Source organism: Nyctereutes procyonoides, unplaced genomic scaffold, assembly GCF_905146905.1.
Source record: "Nyctereutes procyonoides isolate TBG_1078 unplaced genomic scaffold, NYPRO_anot_genome, whole genome shotgun sequence".
Lineage (NCBI taxonomy): Eukaryota > Metazoa > Chordata > Mammalia > Carnivora > Canidae > Nyctereutes > Nyctereutes procyonoides.
In genome coordinates, this window is record NW_026575129.1 from 1,798,821 (window position 1) to 1,812,588 (window position 13,768).

Genomic DNA, 13,768 nt, shown 5'->3' on the forward strand with positions numbered 1-13,768 from the left:
GGTGGTCCTTTCTCCTATTCACCTGTTTAGCTCTTTCAGGGCAGGGCATGCTTTCTCTTCTTGAGCAATGTTTCCTTGCCCCCAACCCAGCTCCTAAACTTTTTTTTTTCTTTTTTAATCTCCTTATCTTTTCTAAGAATGTTTTCCTTACTCTGTTTTCTCTGATAATTTTTAGTACCTTTGTCTTTTAAGCATAACTTCTGTTCCATTTTTAGACTTGTGGTTCTATGAAACAAGTTGCATTTGATGGATGATATGGTTCTAGTGATACACTATTCTCATTTTATAATTATACTTTTGTTTGATTTCTTGAATAATGTCTCTCTCCCCCACAAGACTGTAAATGACAATAAACTGACCCCTACGTCATTCACCATTGTACCCTCAGAGCCCTGCACCATAGCTGGTGTTCCATAAATATATGTTAAACAAATAGATGTTACCCAAGTTTGCCTTTAAAGCCCATCTTGAAAATTTTACATATATTTTAGAAATGAAGAAGAATATTGGCAGAACCATACTAAAGGCCTATGTCTTCTTCTGTGATTCCAACCCTCCAGTTCTTACACCGATGATGTAAAGCTTTGTCAAATACATGATCATTTCATTTCTCTTTTTTTTAAAGATTTGATTTATTTACTCATGAGAGACAGAGAGAGAGAGAGAGAAAGAGAGAGAGAGAGGCAGAGACACAGGCAGAGGGAGAAGCAGGCTCCATGCAGGGAGCCCAACGTGGGACTCGATCCTGGGTCTCCAGGATCACACCCTGGGCTGAAGGCAGGCTATCAACCACTGAGCCACCTGGGCGTCCCAATACATGATCATTTCATTGATGGATTATGGCCACCTGCTTGGTTGTGCTGAGGATTATGAAGGACAGAGAGAATAAGAAGAAAGAGAAGAGATGAGGATGATGAAGTCAAGCTGGGCTCAGTGGAAAGAGCTAAGTGCAGAGTGACAGCATCCTTGTCACATACATGTGGACCACACCTCATGCTGAGAAGCAGTGGGACCATGTGATACTCACACAGCACCAATATTTCACAGAACTTTTTTCGCTTGTAAACTGTGACCTCAGCAGTTCTATACCACTCCAGCCATCTGTCTATATATAACTCGGGTCCTCCTATATACTTTACATTCTTTACGTCAATTCAGCAAGCATATACTGAACACTTGCTGTCTTGAATGTATGCTGGTGGTGTTCAGTACACAGGTATATTATTTGCTACTTATTTTTTTATGGAATTTATTTATTTATTTACTTATTAAGATTTGATTTATTCATTCATGAAAGAGGGAGAGAGAGAGAGATCGAGAGGCAGAGACACAGGCAGAGGTAGAAGCAGGCTTCATGCAGGGAGCCCTATGCAGGACTCGATCCCAGGTCTCCAGAATCATGCCCTAGGCGGAAGGCAGGCACTAAACCGCTGAGCTACCTGGGCATCCCGGAATTTATTTTTAAGGGCAGTTTTAATTTCACAGCAAATTTACTACTCATTTGTAAAAGTGTAATTTGCAAATGAACTCATGGAACATATACAAGTGCAGTGCAGACACACACACACACACACACACACACACAGAGTCAGCCTTCTCTTTCCACCATGGTTACAACCTCAGTAGGTCATTTCTTGGTTAATACTTACCAAAGGGAAAGAAGAAAAGCCAAAAGCTTCAAAACATGCGAGGAACCTTTTTATGTAAAGCAGGTGGAAAAATCTACAAAAATTTCTTTGCAAACTCCTAGTAACTTTTAAGATACCAGTTGTCGAGGACTTGTCAGCTAATTAATACTTGACTTCTGAGAAAAGTTTGGAAGACATAAAACCACCATCTCTGAGCCAACTGATGTTTCTTAACTGGAAGTTTTCCTAGGCCTGTCACTTGGAGGAAAAACAAAAGATGCCTGCATATTCTTAAATCTTCCATTGCTAATCAAAACAACAGGAAATCAGAAGTTCTAAAATTTAGTGTCATTTAATCAGCAGTCGTTCATTGAGTGAAACTTCTATAAAATGTGCCTAGAGACCAGTGTAGTAAATGCTTTACTCATTTAAAAATAATGTTATTAAAAATTATGAAGGCATATAACCAGTAGATGAACTATTCTACATAAAAAGGACTATGTCATTTAGGTCTTATATTTGGCTGAATGCACTAGAAATCCAACCATGATGGCTTAACTAGAAGGGACTTATTTTTCTCACCTAAGAGGAGGGGTGGAGACAAGCAGTTCACAGTATCATCAGTATCTCAGGATCCTTCTATCCTTCTGGTTTGCTTTCCTTAAGATGTGGTGTTCATGTTCATGATTGCCTCATGGTCACAATGAGGCTGCTCTACCGCCAGCATAATATTCACTTTTCAGGTAAGGAGAATAAAAAGAAAGAGAAGGGCAAAAGCAAAAGGCTGAATCTGTCCTTTTTTTTATTGGAAAGCAATAGCTTTGCCAGGAACCTTGCCTCTAGACTTCTTTTTTTTTTTAAGATTTTATTTATTTATTCATGATTGACACAGAGAGAGAGAGAGAGGCAGAGACACAGGCAGAGGGAGAAGCAGGCTCCATGCAGGGAGCCCTACTTGGGACTTGATCCTGAGACTTGGGGATCAACCCCTGAGCCAAAGACAGATGCTCAACTGCTCAGCCACGCAGGCGTCCCTCTAGACTTCTAATTACACCTCATTGGCTATAACTATGTTACATGGTCACCCAGCTGATGTGTGTTGTTATCCTAAACAAAATTCAGGTTCTCTTGTAAGAAGAAAAGAGAATGGCTATTGGGTTGACAACCAGCAGAATCTGCCACAAAAACACATTTTAAATTAAATCCAGAAAGGGTTTAAGTTCCAGGATCTTTGGAGGTAGTGAGAAAATGAAATGAAATGAGAAAATTTACAAGTTAAGTCTCAGGACAAAGAGATTATCTATGTTCCCAGCTTTGGACAATTAGATACAGTTCAGCATTGGCTGGTTTGAGTGATTTTTAAAGAAAAGCCAAGGCCTTTCCATTTATGCTATAGGATGCCTAAGAGGCACCACCAAGTGACGAACAGCTTCAAAAGAAATTAGCAATGATGCATGGTTGCTAGTTTCTACATTCTTTATCCAATTTTAATACTAATGAATTCCTGACCTGATAATCAGTGGCATTCAAAGTAGTACTATGTAAGTAGCCAAGTAACAAAATGCTCAATCTTTAACTTGCATCTCTTAAAAATGAAATATTTAAGGGAAATCCTTTCATACTATCCAGCAACACCTGTTGCATCCTTTATTCTCTCCTAGATTTTGTTGTATTTTACAAAAGTAATGAATTGGAACTTTTTTTTGAATTGGAACTTTTAAAAATGGTCCTTCAGGGGATCCCTGGGTGGCGCAGCGGTTTAGTGCTGCCTTCGGCCCAGGGCGCGATCCTGGAGACCCGGGATCGAATCCCATTTCGGGCTCCCGGTGCATGGAGCCTGCTTCTCCCTCTGCCTGTGTCTCTGCCTCTCTCTCTCTCTCTCTCTCTCTCTCTCTCTCTCTCTCTGTGTGACTATCATAAATAAATAAAGAAAAAAATGTTAAAAAAAATAAAAATGGTCCTTCAACGTAGAGTTTGAGAAAATACTGTTCTAGTCTAAAGCATTGATTTTGCATCTTGAAGACCTAGAATCAGTTCAGTGGAGATGGATTCTCCTTAAAGAGTCAGCTTTCTCAATATCACGGATGTGTGTAAGGGAGGGAATGGTGGGGGAAGGGAAGCATCAGAAAATTTACAAGATAGTAATTTGAAAATTAATTCTACATCAAAATGAAAATGCAAAATGTTAGTATTTCAGCTGGGGGTGGAGAAGAGGGGCTTGCCTCATTTCCTCTGTCTTCCTTCCTTCACCCTTCCTTCAGGGTTTTAGTGTTACACCTACCCATTCTTTCCTTAGGTCTCCAGGGGAAGGAAACAGGTAATGGTCAATTGACTGAAAGTAATGTGGAGCAATAAATCAGAACTATTGAAATGCTATGGCTCCCCAGATATCCTTGTGTGACATCAAACAGTAGGATCAGATAGGAGAGTGTTGGCTACTCATTGGATCCAACATAAATTATGATGGGTAAATTTCATTAAATATAGAATTGATGACATTCTAAAAGAAATTGGACATAAATCAGGTTTTATTTAATAAACAATATTCCTCTGTTGCAGAATATAAAAAGGTCTCTGGTACTTGGACTCCAGCCTGCTGAAACCCACAGGACCCTGGCATGGCTTTAGATTAGTTGAGTATGAGTTATTGCTACGTACAAAACAACCCCAAACTCAGTGGCTTCCCCTAAGCATCATTTATTATTTCCCATAAGCCTGGGGTGAGGTGGTGGTGGGCTGATCTCTAGGCGGGATTGCCCAGTGTCTGAGGGTTTCCGAGGACCTCTGCTGTAGGCTGGCTTAGCTGGGACAGATCTGTTCCATGTGTCATTTATCCCCCATTAAGACCAGCAGACACCTGAGCATGTTCTTCTCATGGCAATCAAAGAAATTCAAGAAAGCAAGCAGAACTACTAGGGTATCTTGAGAAGGTAGCATCAGAGCTGGTGCACTGTTCTGGAAGTCACTTCATTCAAGCGGCCAAAACAAGTCACACAGCCAAACCCGGATTCAAAGGTGGGGCGGGGAATTCTGCTTCTGTAGGGAAGAGAACATACAGCCATTCTGGAAAGCAACCTAGTGGAACAGAATCAAATTACATGTTTGCCCTAGGAACCAGAGATCACATGCCTTGCTACGTATTCTAAAGAAATGAATGCACGGGCCAATAAAGTGGAATGAATAAGGGTTTTCATTGTGGTACCAATGGAGACTAATTGATATCTCAATTAGAGATAACTTAGATGTTGACACTAATGGGTAAATTAAATGCGGTATACTTATACTTTGGAATATTATGCAGCAGTTTGATGTATATATAGCAATATATATGAATTTTTAAAACATCTTTTACTGTGGAAAAAATAAGAAACAGTGTAAGACTTAAAACCAAACAGTATTCAGGTAAAATGCATACACACACAAAACATATAAGGATAGATTTATATTTAAAGATGTACAGCAGACACATAAGAGTAGGTGCCCATTGGCAGAAAGGTGGTAATGGCAACTGGGGATATAGAGTGACACTAAAACTAAAACAAAAAGAGGAGCCATCCATGGGCCAATGTTGATAATGTGTTGTAAACTAAGAACTATGACTATAATCTTACATACAAAATAATAGCTAAGAAAAAATATTACAGAAACAAAATCAAATTGTGAAGAGTGTCAAGTAATATGATTCTCTAGGGCACTGGCCTTGCCCACTATAGTAAGCAACTTTTTTTTTTTAAGATTTTATTTATTTATTTGACTGAGAGGGAGAGACAGAGAGACGGAGAGAGCATGTGCACACAAGTAGGCACAGTGGAGGCAGAGGGAGAGGGAGAAGCAGGTTCCCTACTGAGCAGAGAGCCTGATGCAGGGCTGGATCCCAGGACTCTGAAATCACGACCCGAGCCAAAGGCAGACGCTTAACCCACTGAGTCACCCAGGTGCCCCAGTAAGTAACTTTTGATCTGAAAACTACCTATGGCAAAAACTGCTGTTCACCTACTCACCATGTAATTTCCCTCTCTTTCATATTTATAGAACCTCTTACTATTGGGAATAATGTGTGCAGTTTATTTTTTATTTTTTATGTGTTGCAGTTTAGAAAGACACACATACACACACAATTGCCAGCCACACTTGTAGCAAGGGTGGGTGTCAGGATATAAACAGAAATCATTGAGTGGGGCTTTGGAAAAGTCTTTTTATTTTTTAGTAATCTCTACACCCAACATGGGGCTTGAGCGCATACCTTTATTTTGTTGCTTTTGTTTGGCTGTGTTCAGCAAACATTTAAGGATACCTGCTCTGGGATCCCTGGGTGGCGCAGTGGTTTGGCGCCTGCCTTGGGCTCAGGGCGCGATCCTGGAGACCCGGGATCGAATCCCACGTCGGGCTCCCGGTGCATGGAGCCTGCTTCTCCCTCTGCCTGTGTCTCTGCCTCTCTCTCTCTCTCTCTCTCTCTCTCTCTCTGTGTGTGTGTGTGTGACTATCGTAAAAAAAAAAAAAAAAAAAGGATACCTGCTCTGCAACAGGCACTGTGCTGGACCCTGGGAAAGGACTGGCAAGACGTGGGTGCTGACCTCAGGCACAGCACTCTGGGCTAAGACCATGGTTCTGATCCACCTTGCTGAAGGAAGGATGTTTCAGGAGGGCCCTCATCAGTTAAAGGCCGGTGAACAAAGGCTGTTGTGCCCAAGATTGGGAATCCAAGAAACCACCAAGGAGCCGATCCTCATGCAAACACAGGAGGGTTTATTTACAAGCTCGAGCTTGGGTCCAAGTGCACCCCACCCAGAGGAGCAGCAGGGACTTGGACCCCGAGGTGGGTTTCAGCTAAGTTTTATGGGCTGGTCTAGGGGACCTCCAGAAGGGGGGAAGGAATCGCTCAAGTTCTGTTGACATTCTGATATGGGGCTTTCAAGGGCATTGAGCTCTGTTCTCATTCTGATATGGGGCTTTCCCCCACTGGCTTGGGCTCCGTTCTCATTCTAATATGGGGCTTTACTTTAAGCTGTAAGCTGTTTTTTTTTTTTTTTTTCTTCCCTGTAACTGAAGTAATGTAAATTTCAGCTCTTATTCACAGGGGCCTGGGATGGCTGTACTTGTGCTAACGCTTAAAGTGGAATGGCCTTGAATGGCCTTAATTTTCTCGCCTCCACAAGGTTTCACACAGGTAAAACACCAAATAGATCCGGTGAACCAGAGCATTTTTCTCCCCCGTTTTCACAGAATTTAGATGCTTATTTTCCTACCAGGGATGCTCCTTCCTGCAACTCAGACCTAATGAATCTGATTGCGTTTCCGGGGGGGGGGGGGGGCTACGTTCACAGCATCAGCAGAAGTGATTAAGTAAGCAGAGCCTCAGAGAACTATGTTGTGCCCTGGCCGAGCGTTATCTCTGTAAACCCTGACAAATTATTTTTGGAGTTTGCGTTGACACCTGAAAAGTGCTGCAGAATGAAGAGCTGCCAAGTGGACGGTGTGCACGGAGCGCGGAAGCTTCTTGCTCGCCGGTGCCGGGCAGGCAGGAGCCCGCGGGGCCACCTTTGTCCTCCATTAACCGCACAGAATAATCCAAACTGGGGTCTTTCCCAGAATAAGGCTTACTGACAGAGAGGAGTTTTATCCGTGCGGTGGGGCAAACACCTAACCGCTCATCTAGGCTCCGTGCAAGTGCACCCCCATCTGAAGTCTGACTCCTCCCTCGTTTTTACTCCCGCGGAGCTCTTCGTACCTATCTACATTTTCATGTCTATGTGGATTTCCTCATATCTATGCCTATTAAATTAAATTTTTCTTATTAGCCTGTCTCATGTGAATTCGATTCTTAGTGCAGCTGGAAGGACCTTAGAGGAGGCGGAAACTCGCGCTCCCCGACGTCGGCAAGTGTTAAAAACCTGGGACCAGAGGCAGCGACCCTCCAGGTGCCCGCAGCGCTTCGCAGCCGCTTTGGAAAGGACTCCAGGGCGCAGGCGCCCCGCCCAGGTGGAGGCCGCGCATGCGCCGCAGGGCCCTTCGCAGGACCCGTAGCTTCCTCCAGGCTCGGCCCCGCCCACCGCCCGCGCGCCCGCTTCCGGCTCAGCCCGGGGTCCTCCGAGTGCGTCTGGCCCCCGCTGCCCGGCGCCGACCATTTCTGCGGCGTTTCCCCAGCTCTGTCGGTCGCCGGGGGAAGGTACCGACAGGAAGTCTCCGCGTTTCCGCATCTGGCGGGGTGCGCTGCGCCCATCCTCTTCCCTCGCTCGCTGCGGGCGGGGAGCGCCAGGCGTCATGGCCAGCGGCCGCTGCGGCCCGGCCGGCCCGAGGACCACCCTCCGCGTCCGCGCGCTCTCGCGGCCTGAGGCCCCGCCGGCGGCCGGCTCCGTGTGAGCGCCCCCGGCCCCGGCCCCGCCCCCGCCCGCGCCGGGCCCATGGCCTCCGAGGCCTCCGAGGCCCCGCCGTCGCCGCCGTCCCCGGAGCCCGAGCTGGCCCAGCTGAGGCGGAAGGTGGAGAAGTTGGAAGGCGAGCTGCGGAGCTGCAAGCGGCAGGTGCGGGAGATCGAGAAGCTGCTGCATCACACGGAGCGGCTGTACCAGAGCGCGGAGAGCAGCAACCAGGAGCTCCGCAGCCAGGTGCGCGGCGCCAGCGGGCTCCCGGGCGGGCCCCGAGCCGCTCTGGAGAGCCCTGCAAGGAGATGCAGGTGCCTCTGCAGCCAGCCCGAGGCCGGGCCCTGGGTTTGGGGAGTGCAGGAGCTGCCGCGGGGCGCGACCGGAGTCACCTTAGTTTTCACTCTCGCTGGTGACGTTCCCGTGGCTCTAGGAACATGGATATTACTTTTTTCTCGATACCTTTGGAGTGTGTCAAAGCTCTGGACTTGAAGCTAGAACCTCAGTTGGCCGTAAAATGACAATGTTAGCACCGCGCGCGCGCGGAGGTTAAGTCAGATTAGGCACGAACGAGCAGTCTAGAGTTTTACAAACTGTTGAGCGCTGTGCATGTGTCAGAGGTGGTTTTTCTGGGCGTTCACAAGCTTGAGTTTTCTGCTGAAAACTGGGAGGCCAGAATTGTCTTTGTTAGAGACACTAACCAGCTACCTTCATTTTCCTAAAATGGGGTAAGGATAAGTATTTGTCTTTTTTTTTAACTTTTAAGAAGGAACATAATATATTTTTCCAGCTTCATTTGTTGGACAGTTACACTCTCCCAACAAGTTGTGTCTATGTAATTATTAGTGGCAAACTGTTGTCTAGTCCGTTGTAATAGTTGGTGTATTTGCTAAAATTTGCACATGAAGACTGTGCGCTAAAACAGTGGTAGCCTTTGTTATTTCTGGTTATCAAACGATCTATGAAAATAACTGCTGAGATGCGGTGAAGGAAGGGTGTCTGTTGGATAGCTTGTTAATGTGGCGTTTCGGAAGACACTGTGAGCTCTTGCAGAGAAATACGTGAGGACTGCCCTGGAGACCGCATGGAGGGTTAAACTATCATGACGGAAGGGGAGCAAAAGATTCCTGTAAAATTCCTTTTAAAAAGCCTTTTTATGATTCTCAATTTTTAATCTCAAGATCTAAAAAAAGAAATTTTTGTTAGCCTTCGAAGAGCCAGCATTTTGTTAGTGTGAATTTGATAGTAGTCTAATGGGAAATCGAAATGCACAAAAAGCTTTGACTCTACTGGTGACAGTAATGACTCTTCTTTACCCTCTTAGTGAGCTTCTCCTGATGGTGGGTAGAGGTTGGTTAACTGTCATCTCAAATTACTAAATAATGTTTTATCTGAAGTGGCAAAGTCGGCTTGAGAACTGAAGGTGAGCTGATGGAAAAATGTAGTATAGGTTTCAGACTCTGAACCTTGGGCAGATTACTTTGTCTCTTTGGGTTTCTCATGTAAAATAGTGATTAGGGCCTCTATTCTGCAACATGTTTGGAAGAATTAATGAGAGGTTATCCAGAGTACTAAGTTTGGTGCCAAGCATGTAGCAGATACTAAACAAATTATCAAGTTTATAGTAATAGTGGTAGTAGCTGGAGCCAGGCCTGGAGCAGGGCAGTCAGTAACTCAGGGCAAAAAATGTAAGGGGTACTCGTTCTCTGGTACAGACTCTGTACTTGTATGGAGCTGGGAATAAGTCCTCTTTAAGTTTTGTGCTCTGGGGCACCTGGGTGGCTCAGTGGTTGAGCGTCTGCCTTGAGCTCAGGTCCTGACCCCCAGGGTCCCGGGATTGAGTCCCACATCAGGCTCCCCTCGAGGAGCCTTCTTCTCCCTCTGCCTATGTCTCTGCCTCTCTCTGTGTTGCCTCTTATGAATAAATAAATAAAATCTTTAAAAAATGAATAAATAATTTTTCTGCTCTGGATGCCTTGCTTGCTTCACTCTAGTTCCAGCAGTGGTGCTAATAGGATCTGATAACTAATGAAGTGCTAGATAATGTGTGTATAATCAGTCTTATCACCTTTCTCCTTTTAAGCTTTGTGTGTCATTAAGTATTCAAAAGCTTGTTTTTTTAGTTAATTTCATGCCTATCGTAGACGTCTCACACGGAGATCCTTTCTGAATGTGAAGTGTGTGTTTATGGGATTGCTCCTCATCTGCTATGGGCGTTTTCACAGTGTTGCTCTGGCCCTGGCATTCAGTGAGGCCCAGGGAGGACAGATGCCCCACTGAGACAGTGACCTATCTTCCCTTCTGCTGCAGTTGTTTAGTCATAAGACTGCTATCTGCTGTTTAAAGAAAAAAGTGCATTAAAACATACAAGTGAATATTAATATATTTAAGTGAATAATTCTAGGTGGAGGACACTGAATGATGCTAGATAATTTAATCTGGTGAATGGGTATTAATGGTTTTTAAACTAATTCTTTAGGAAGAACTGCTGATTAAAATTTTAGTATAAAAACATTCTTATTGTTAGAAATAAGGGATCCTGTTCACAGAGCCCTATTTTAGTTCATCTGATTTTTGGAAGGAATATTTTGAGGTTTAGCAAGAGTATAAAAATAGAAACATTTCCCTCTGCAAATGTGAAAGATGAAAGAAAGTTATAGTGTTTTTATTTTTTCTGAAAAGGAAACTAGCACCTTTTGTGCTTCTCTAAAACTTCTCCAAGAAAAATGTCATAATTTCAGGAGAACGGTGTGTATATTATTAGATAGCTATGTGACATATTTTTCTAAAGCTTTGTTTTCTTTTAGGTAGAGGAGCTCAGTAAAATACTCCATTGTGGGAGAAATGAAGACAGTAAGAAGTCTGATGTAGAAGTACAAACAGAGAACCACCCTCCTTGGTCAATCTCAGGTATTCAGCTTATAGCGAAGATACCTTACTGCTATTACGTTCACATCATGTTGAGGTGATGTGAACGTAAATTTACTTTAAATTTAAAATAGACATACATGTAGATAAAGCTGAGAACTGTAATGTTGACTTCTCATATGATTTGGTATTTTCAGATAATCTCTATGCTCTTCTGGTGGGAAGACAGAAATGTCATTCTGTAAATATATTGCTCATGTGTTTTCAGTGGCACATAACTGAGTAATGTTTGCCATGTTGTGAATCGTCTACTTGAATCTGCCTTCCTTGTAACCAGGCATCTGTGTTTTCTGGTTGATGCGTTCCACTTAGCATTGCATTCAGTGCCGGTGTCTTAGGCTCTTACGGGAGTGATGAGCTCACAACCATGACCTCATCAGTAGCCTTGTGAGGCAAAGTAATTGAGCAACTGGGTTTTAATAAATAGGGATCACAGGAAATGATCTTTACGTTAAGTTTTGCCTTCTTATATTTAGTATGTGATTTAACTAATTTGTTAAACACAGCAATAGTATTAACATTACATATTTGTATGATTTTTTTTAAAGCCAGCATCATGGGAGAAATTTGACAGAAAAATCAGCTCTTGATCTTTATTTCCATTTGTCATTCCATTTCCACTCCATTCCATATGCAACAGTATGGTATATGATTAGAAGTTAAGAGTTACTCTTTTATTGATAGCACACAACCTATTCACCTGTTTTCTTTTTTTTTGTTTTTGCTAGGGGAAATCCAAATCTACCTTTTTTATTTTTATTTACTTTTTAAAAATATTTTATTTGTCAAAGAGAGCGAGCACAAGCAGGGACTGCGGCAGGCAGGGGGAGAAGCAGACTCCCCACTGAGCAGGGAGCCCAACTTGGGCCTTGATCTCAGGACCCTGAGATTATGACCTGAGCCAAAAGCAGACACTTAACCAACTAAGTCACCCAGGTGTCCCCCAAATCCACCTTTTTAAAAACTTTTTAGTTTGACCGCTAGGGTATTGAAGGTGACATTAGAATCAAAGATAGATACTTCTGCTGATTTATCTGCACGGTCCATTTAATCTGTTAAATTGTATACAGTTTTAAAATACCATATGTTTGCATCGTGTCCTGTATTATGTTCAGTGTTGGTGGTTGGGAATTAACTCCTCTTCATATATATTTTTCTAATATGATATCCCCTAATTGTTTTTGCTCCAGATTATTATTATCAGACATACTATAAGGATGTTAGTCTTCCAAATAAAGTGACTGAACTCTCAGTTCAGCAAGATCAGGATATCAAAGCTTCTACTTTAAATTCTGAAGACCAGTCACAAATAGATAATGACGCTTACACTGGTACTGATATAACAGAACATGCTAAATGTGCAGAAGAGGACCATTTTGCCTCAAATTCCCAGGTAATAAAATGCTTAACCTGAAATTGTTGATGCCCAAAAACGTGTCTTTTGTTGTTGTTATATAGAAAAATAGACTTCTTCTTTAATCTGTCACGATATATACAAAGATTATAAACATTCTATGTATAATGATGCAGTGAAAATTACAGTTTAAGAAAAAAAACAAACTGGGTTAAAATTGAATTAACTAAAACCCTAGTAACTATTTTTTAAAGGGGACCAAACTGTAATTGATAGCCATCTCTTTCCATTGCAGAAATTAAAGTCTTATTATTTAAAATTGTTTTAAGTCTATTCATTGTTTTTGCTTCTTTTAACTTTTAAAGTGATAAAATGAAGTTTTTGTCTTACTTGATATGAATGTATCATACCTAGGAGTCAGCATCTGTATTAGCAGCAGAAGATACATCCTTAGAAGGTTCTTCATTAGCTGAAAGTTTGAGAGCTGCAGCAGAAGCTGCTGTGTCTCAGACTGGATTTAGTTATGATGAGAACACTGGACTGTATTTTGATCACAGCACTGGTTTCTATTATGATTCTGTAAGTATCTTGGACCGTTTATTTTTTTTATTTTTTTATTTTTTTAAATTTTTATTTATTTTTGATAGTCACACACAGAGAGAGAGAGAGGCAGAGACATAGGCAGAGGGAGAAGCAGGCTCCATGCACCAGGAGCCCATGTGGGATTCGATCCCGGGTCTCCAGGATCGCGCCCTGGGCCAAAGGCAGGCGCTAAACTGCAGCGCCACCCAGGGATTTCCCCTCTTGGACCATTTAATGTTGTATGGTTGTATACTTGCTGCTTGATACCAAGAATTAAACCCTAAGCTGAAGTGAGAAAAGCAAGAAACTGGATTGAAAAATTATATTTGGTTCAAAGCTATTTGACATGAGTAGAGAGTTATAAAATTGCTTTTGATGCTGCACTTCTAAATTTTTAATAAGTTAATTGTGATTGTTAGATTAGTACTTCAGAAAAATCAATAACCTTTTGTATGTAAAGTAACACACAAAAATGTTAGAGCATTTATTAATAAAAGCAGACAGTTAATTGCATTGTTGTAAAGTGTTTAAGAACCTAATTTTTTTCATAGAATTTGTAAGGAAGTGACACTGTTAATTCTAGGCCTGATGCGAGATTTTTAAAAATTGTTTCAAGTACTTAGGAATCCATTTGAGCCCTAGAGAAAGTCTTTTTTCTTGAGTTCTCAATAGTATGTTTATTATTAGTTTAAAAGTTCTATGGCTTTTAAGCATTTCACTTTTAAAAAATACTAACAGTGAGAACTAATAAAAATAAAAAATAAAACAGTGAGAACTAGGGAATTTGTGTGGAATAAGATATGTAATGGACCACTGATTAGGACAGAACTAGAAAATAAAGTTATTGATTTATATGTAATCCAATGTTATGACTGTTGACTTTTGGTACTTAATTGGATTTCATTCAGGATTTGATGACA

The 13,768-nt window shown here is 42.2% G+C and overlaps 1 protein-coding gene across 9 annotated transcripts in view; it reads left to right on the plus strand.

The window, feature by feature from the left end:
• The first annotated feature begins 7,677 nt into the window (after window positions 1-7,677).
• Window positions 7,678-13,768, plus strand: part of AGGF1 (angiogenic factor with G-patch and FHA domains 1) — a 113,780-nt gene continuing 107,689 nt past the window's right edge. For 8 of the 9 annotated variants that reach the window (XM_055342275.1, XM_055342274.1, XM_055342273.1 and 5 more), the window contains exons 1-4: window positions 7,678-8,230; window positions 10,792-10,894; window positions 12,103-12,305; window positions 12,681-12,845. In XM_055342275.1, coding sequence (XP_055198250.1) covers window positions 8,030-8,230; window positions 10,792-10,894; window positions 12,103-12,305; window positions 12,681-12,845 — 672 coding nt within the window. In that variant the 5' untranslated portion in view covers window positions 7,678-8,029. The remainder of the gene's footprint in view (window positions 8,231-10,791; window positions 10,895-12,102; window positions 12,306-12,680; window positions 12,846-13,768) is intronic. The other variant, XM_055342278.1, reaches the window with a different exon arrangement.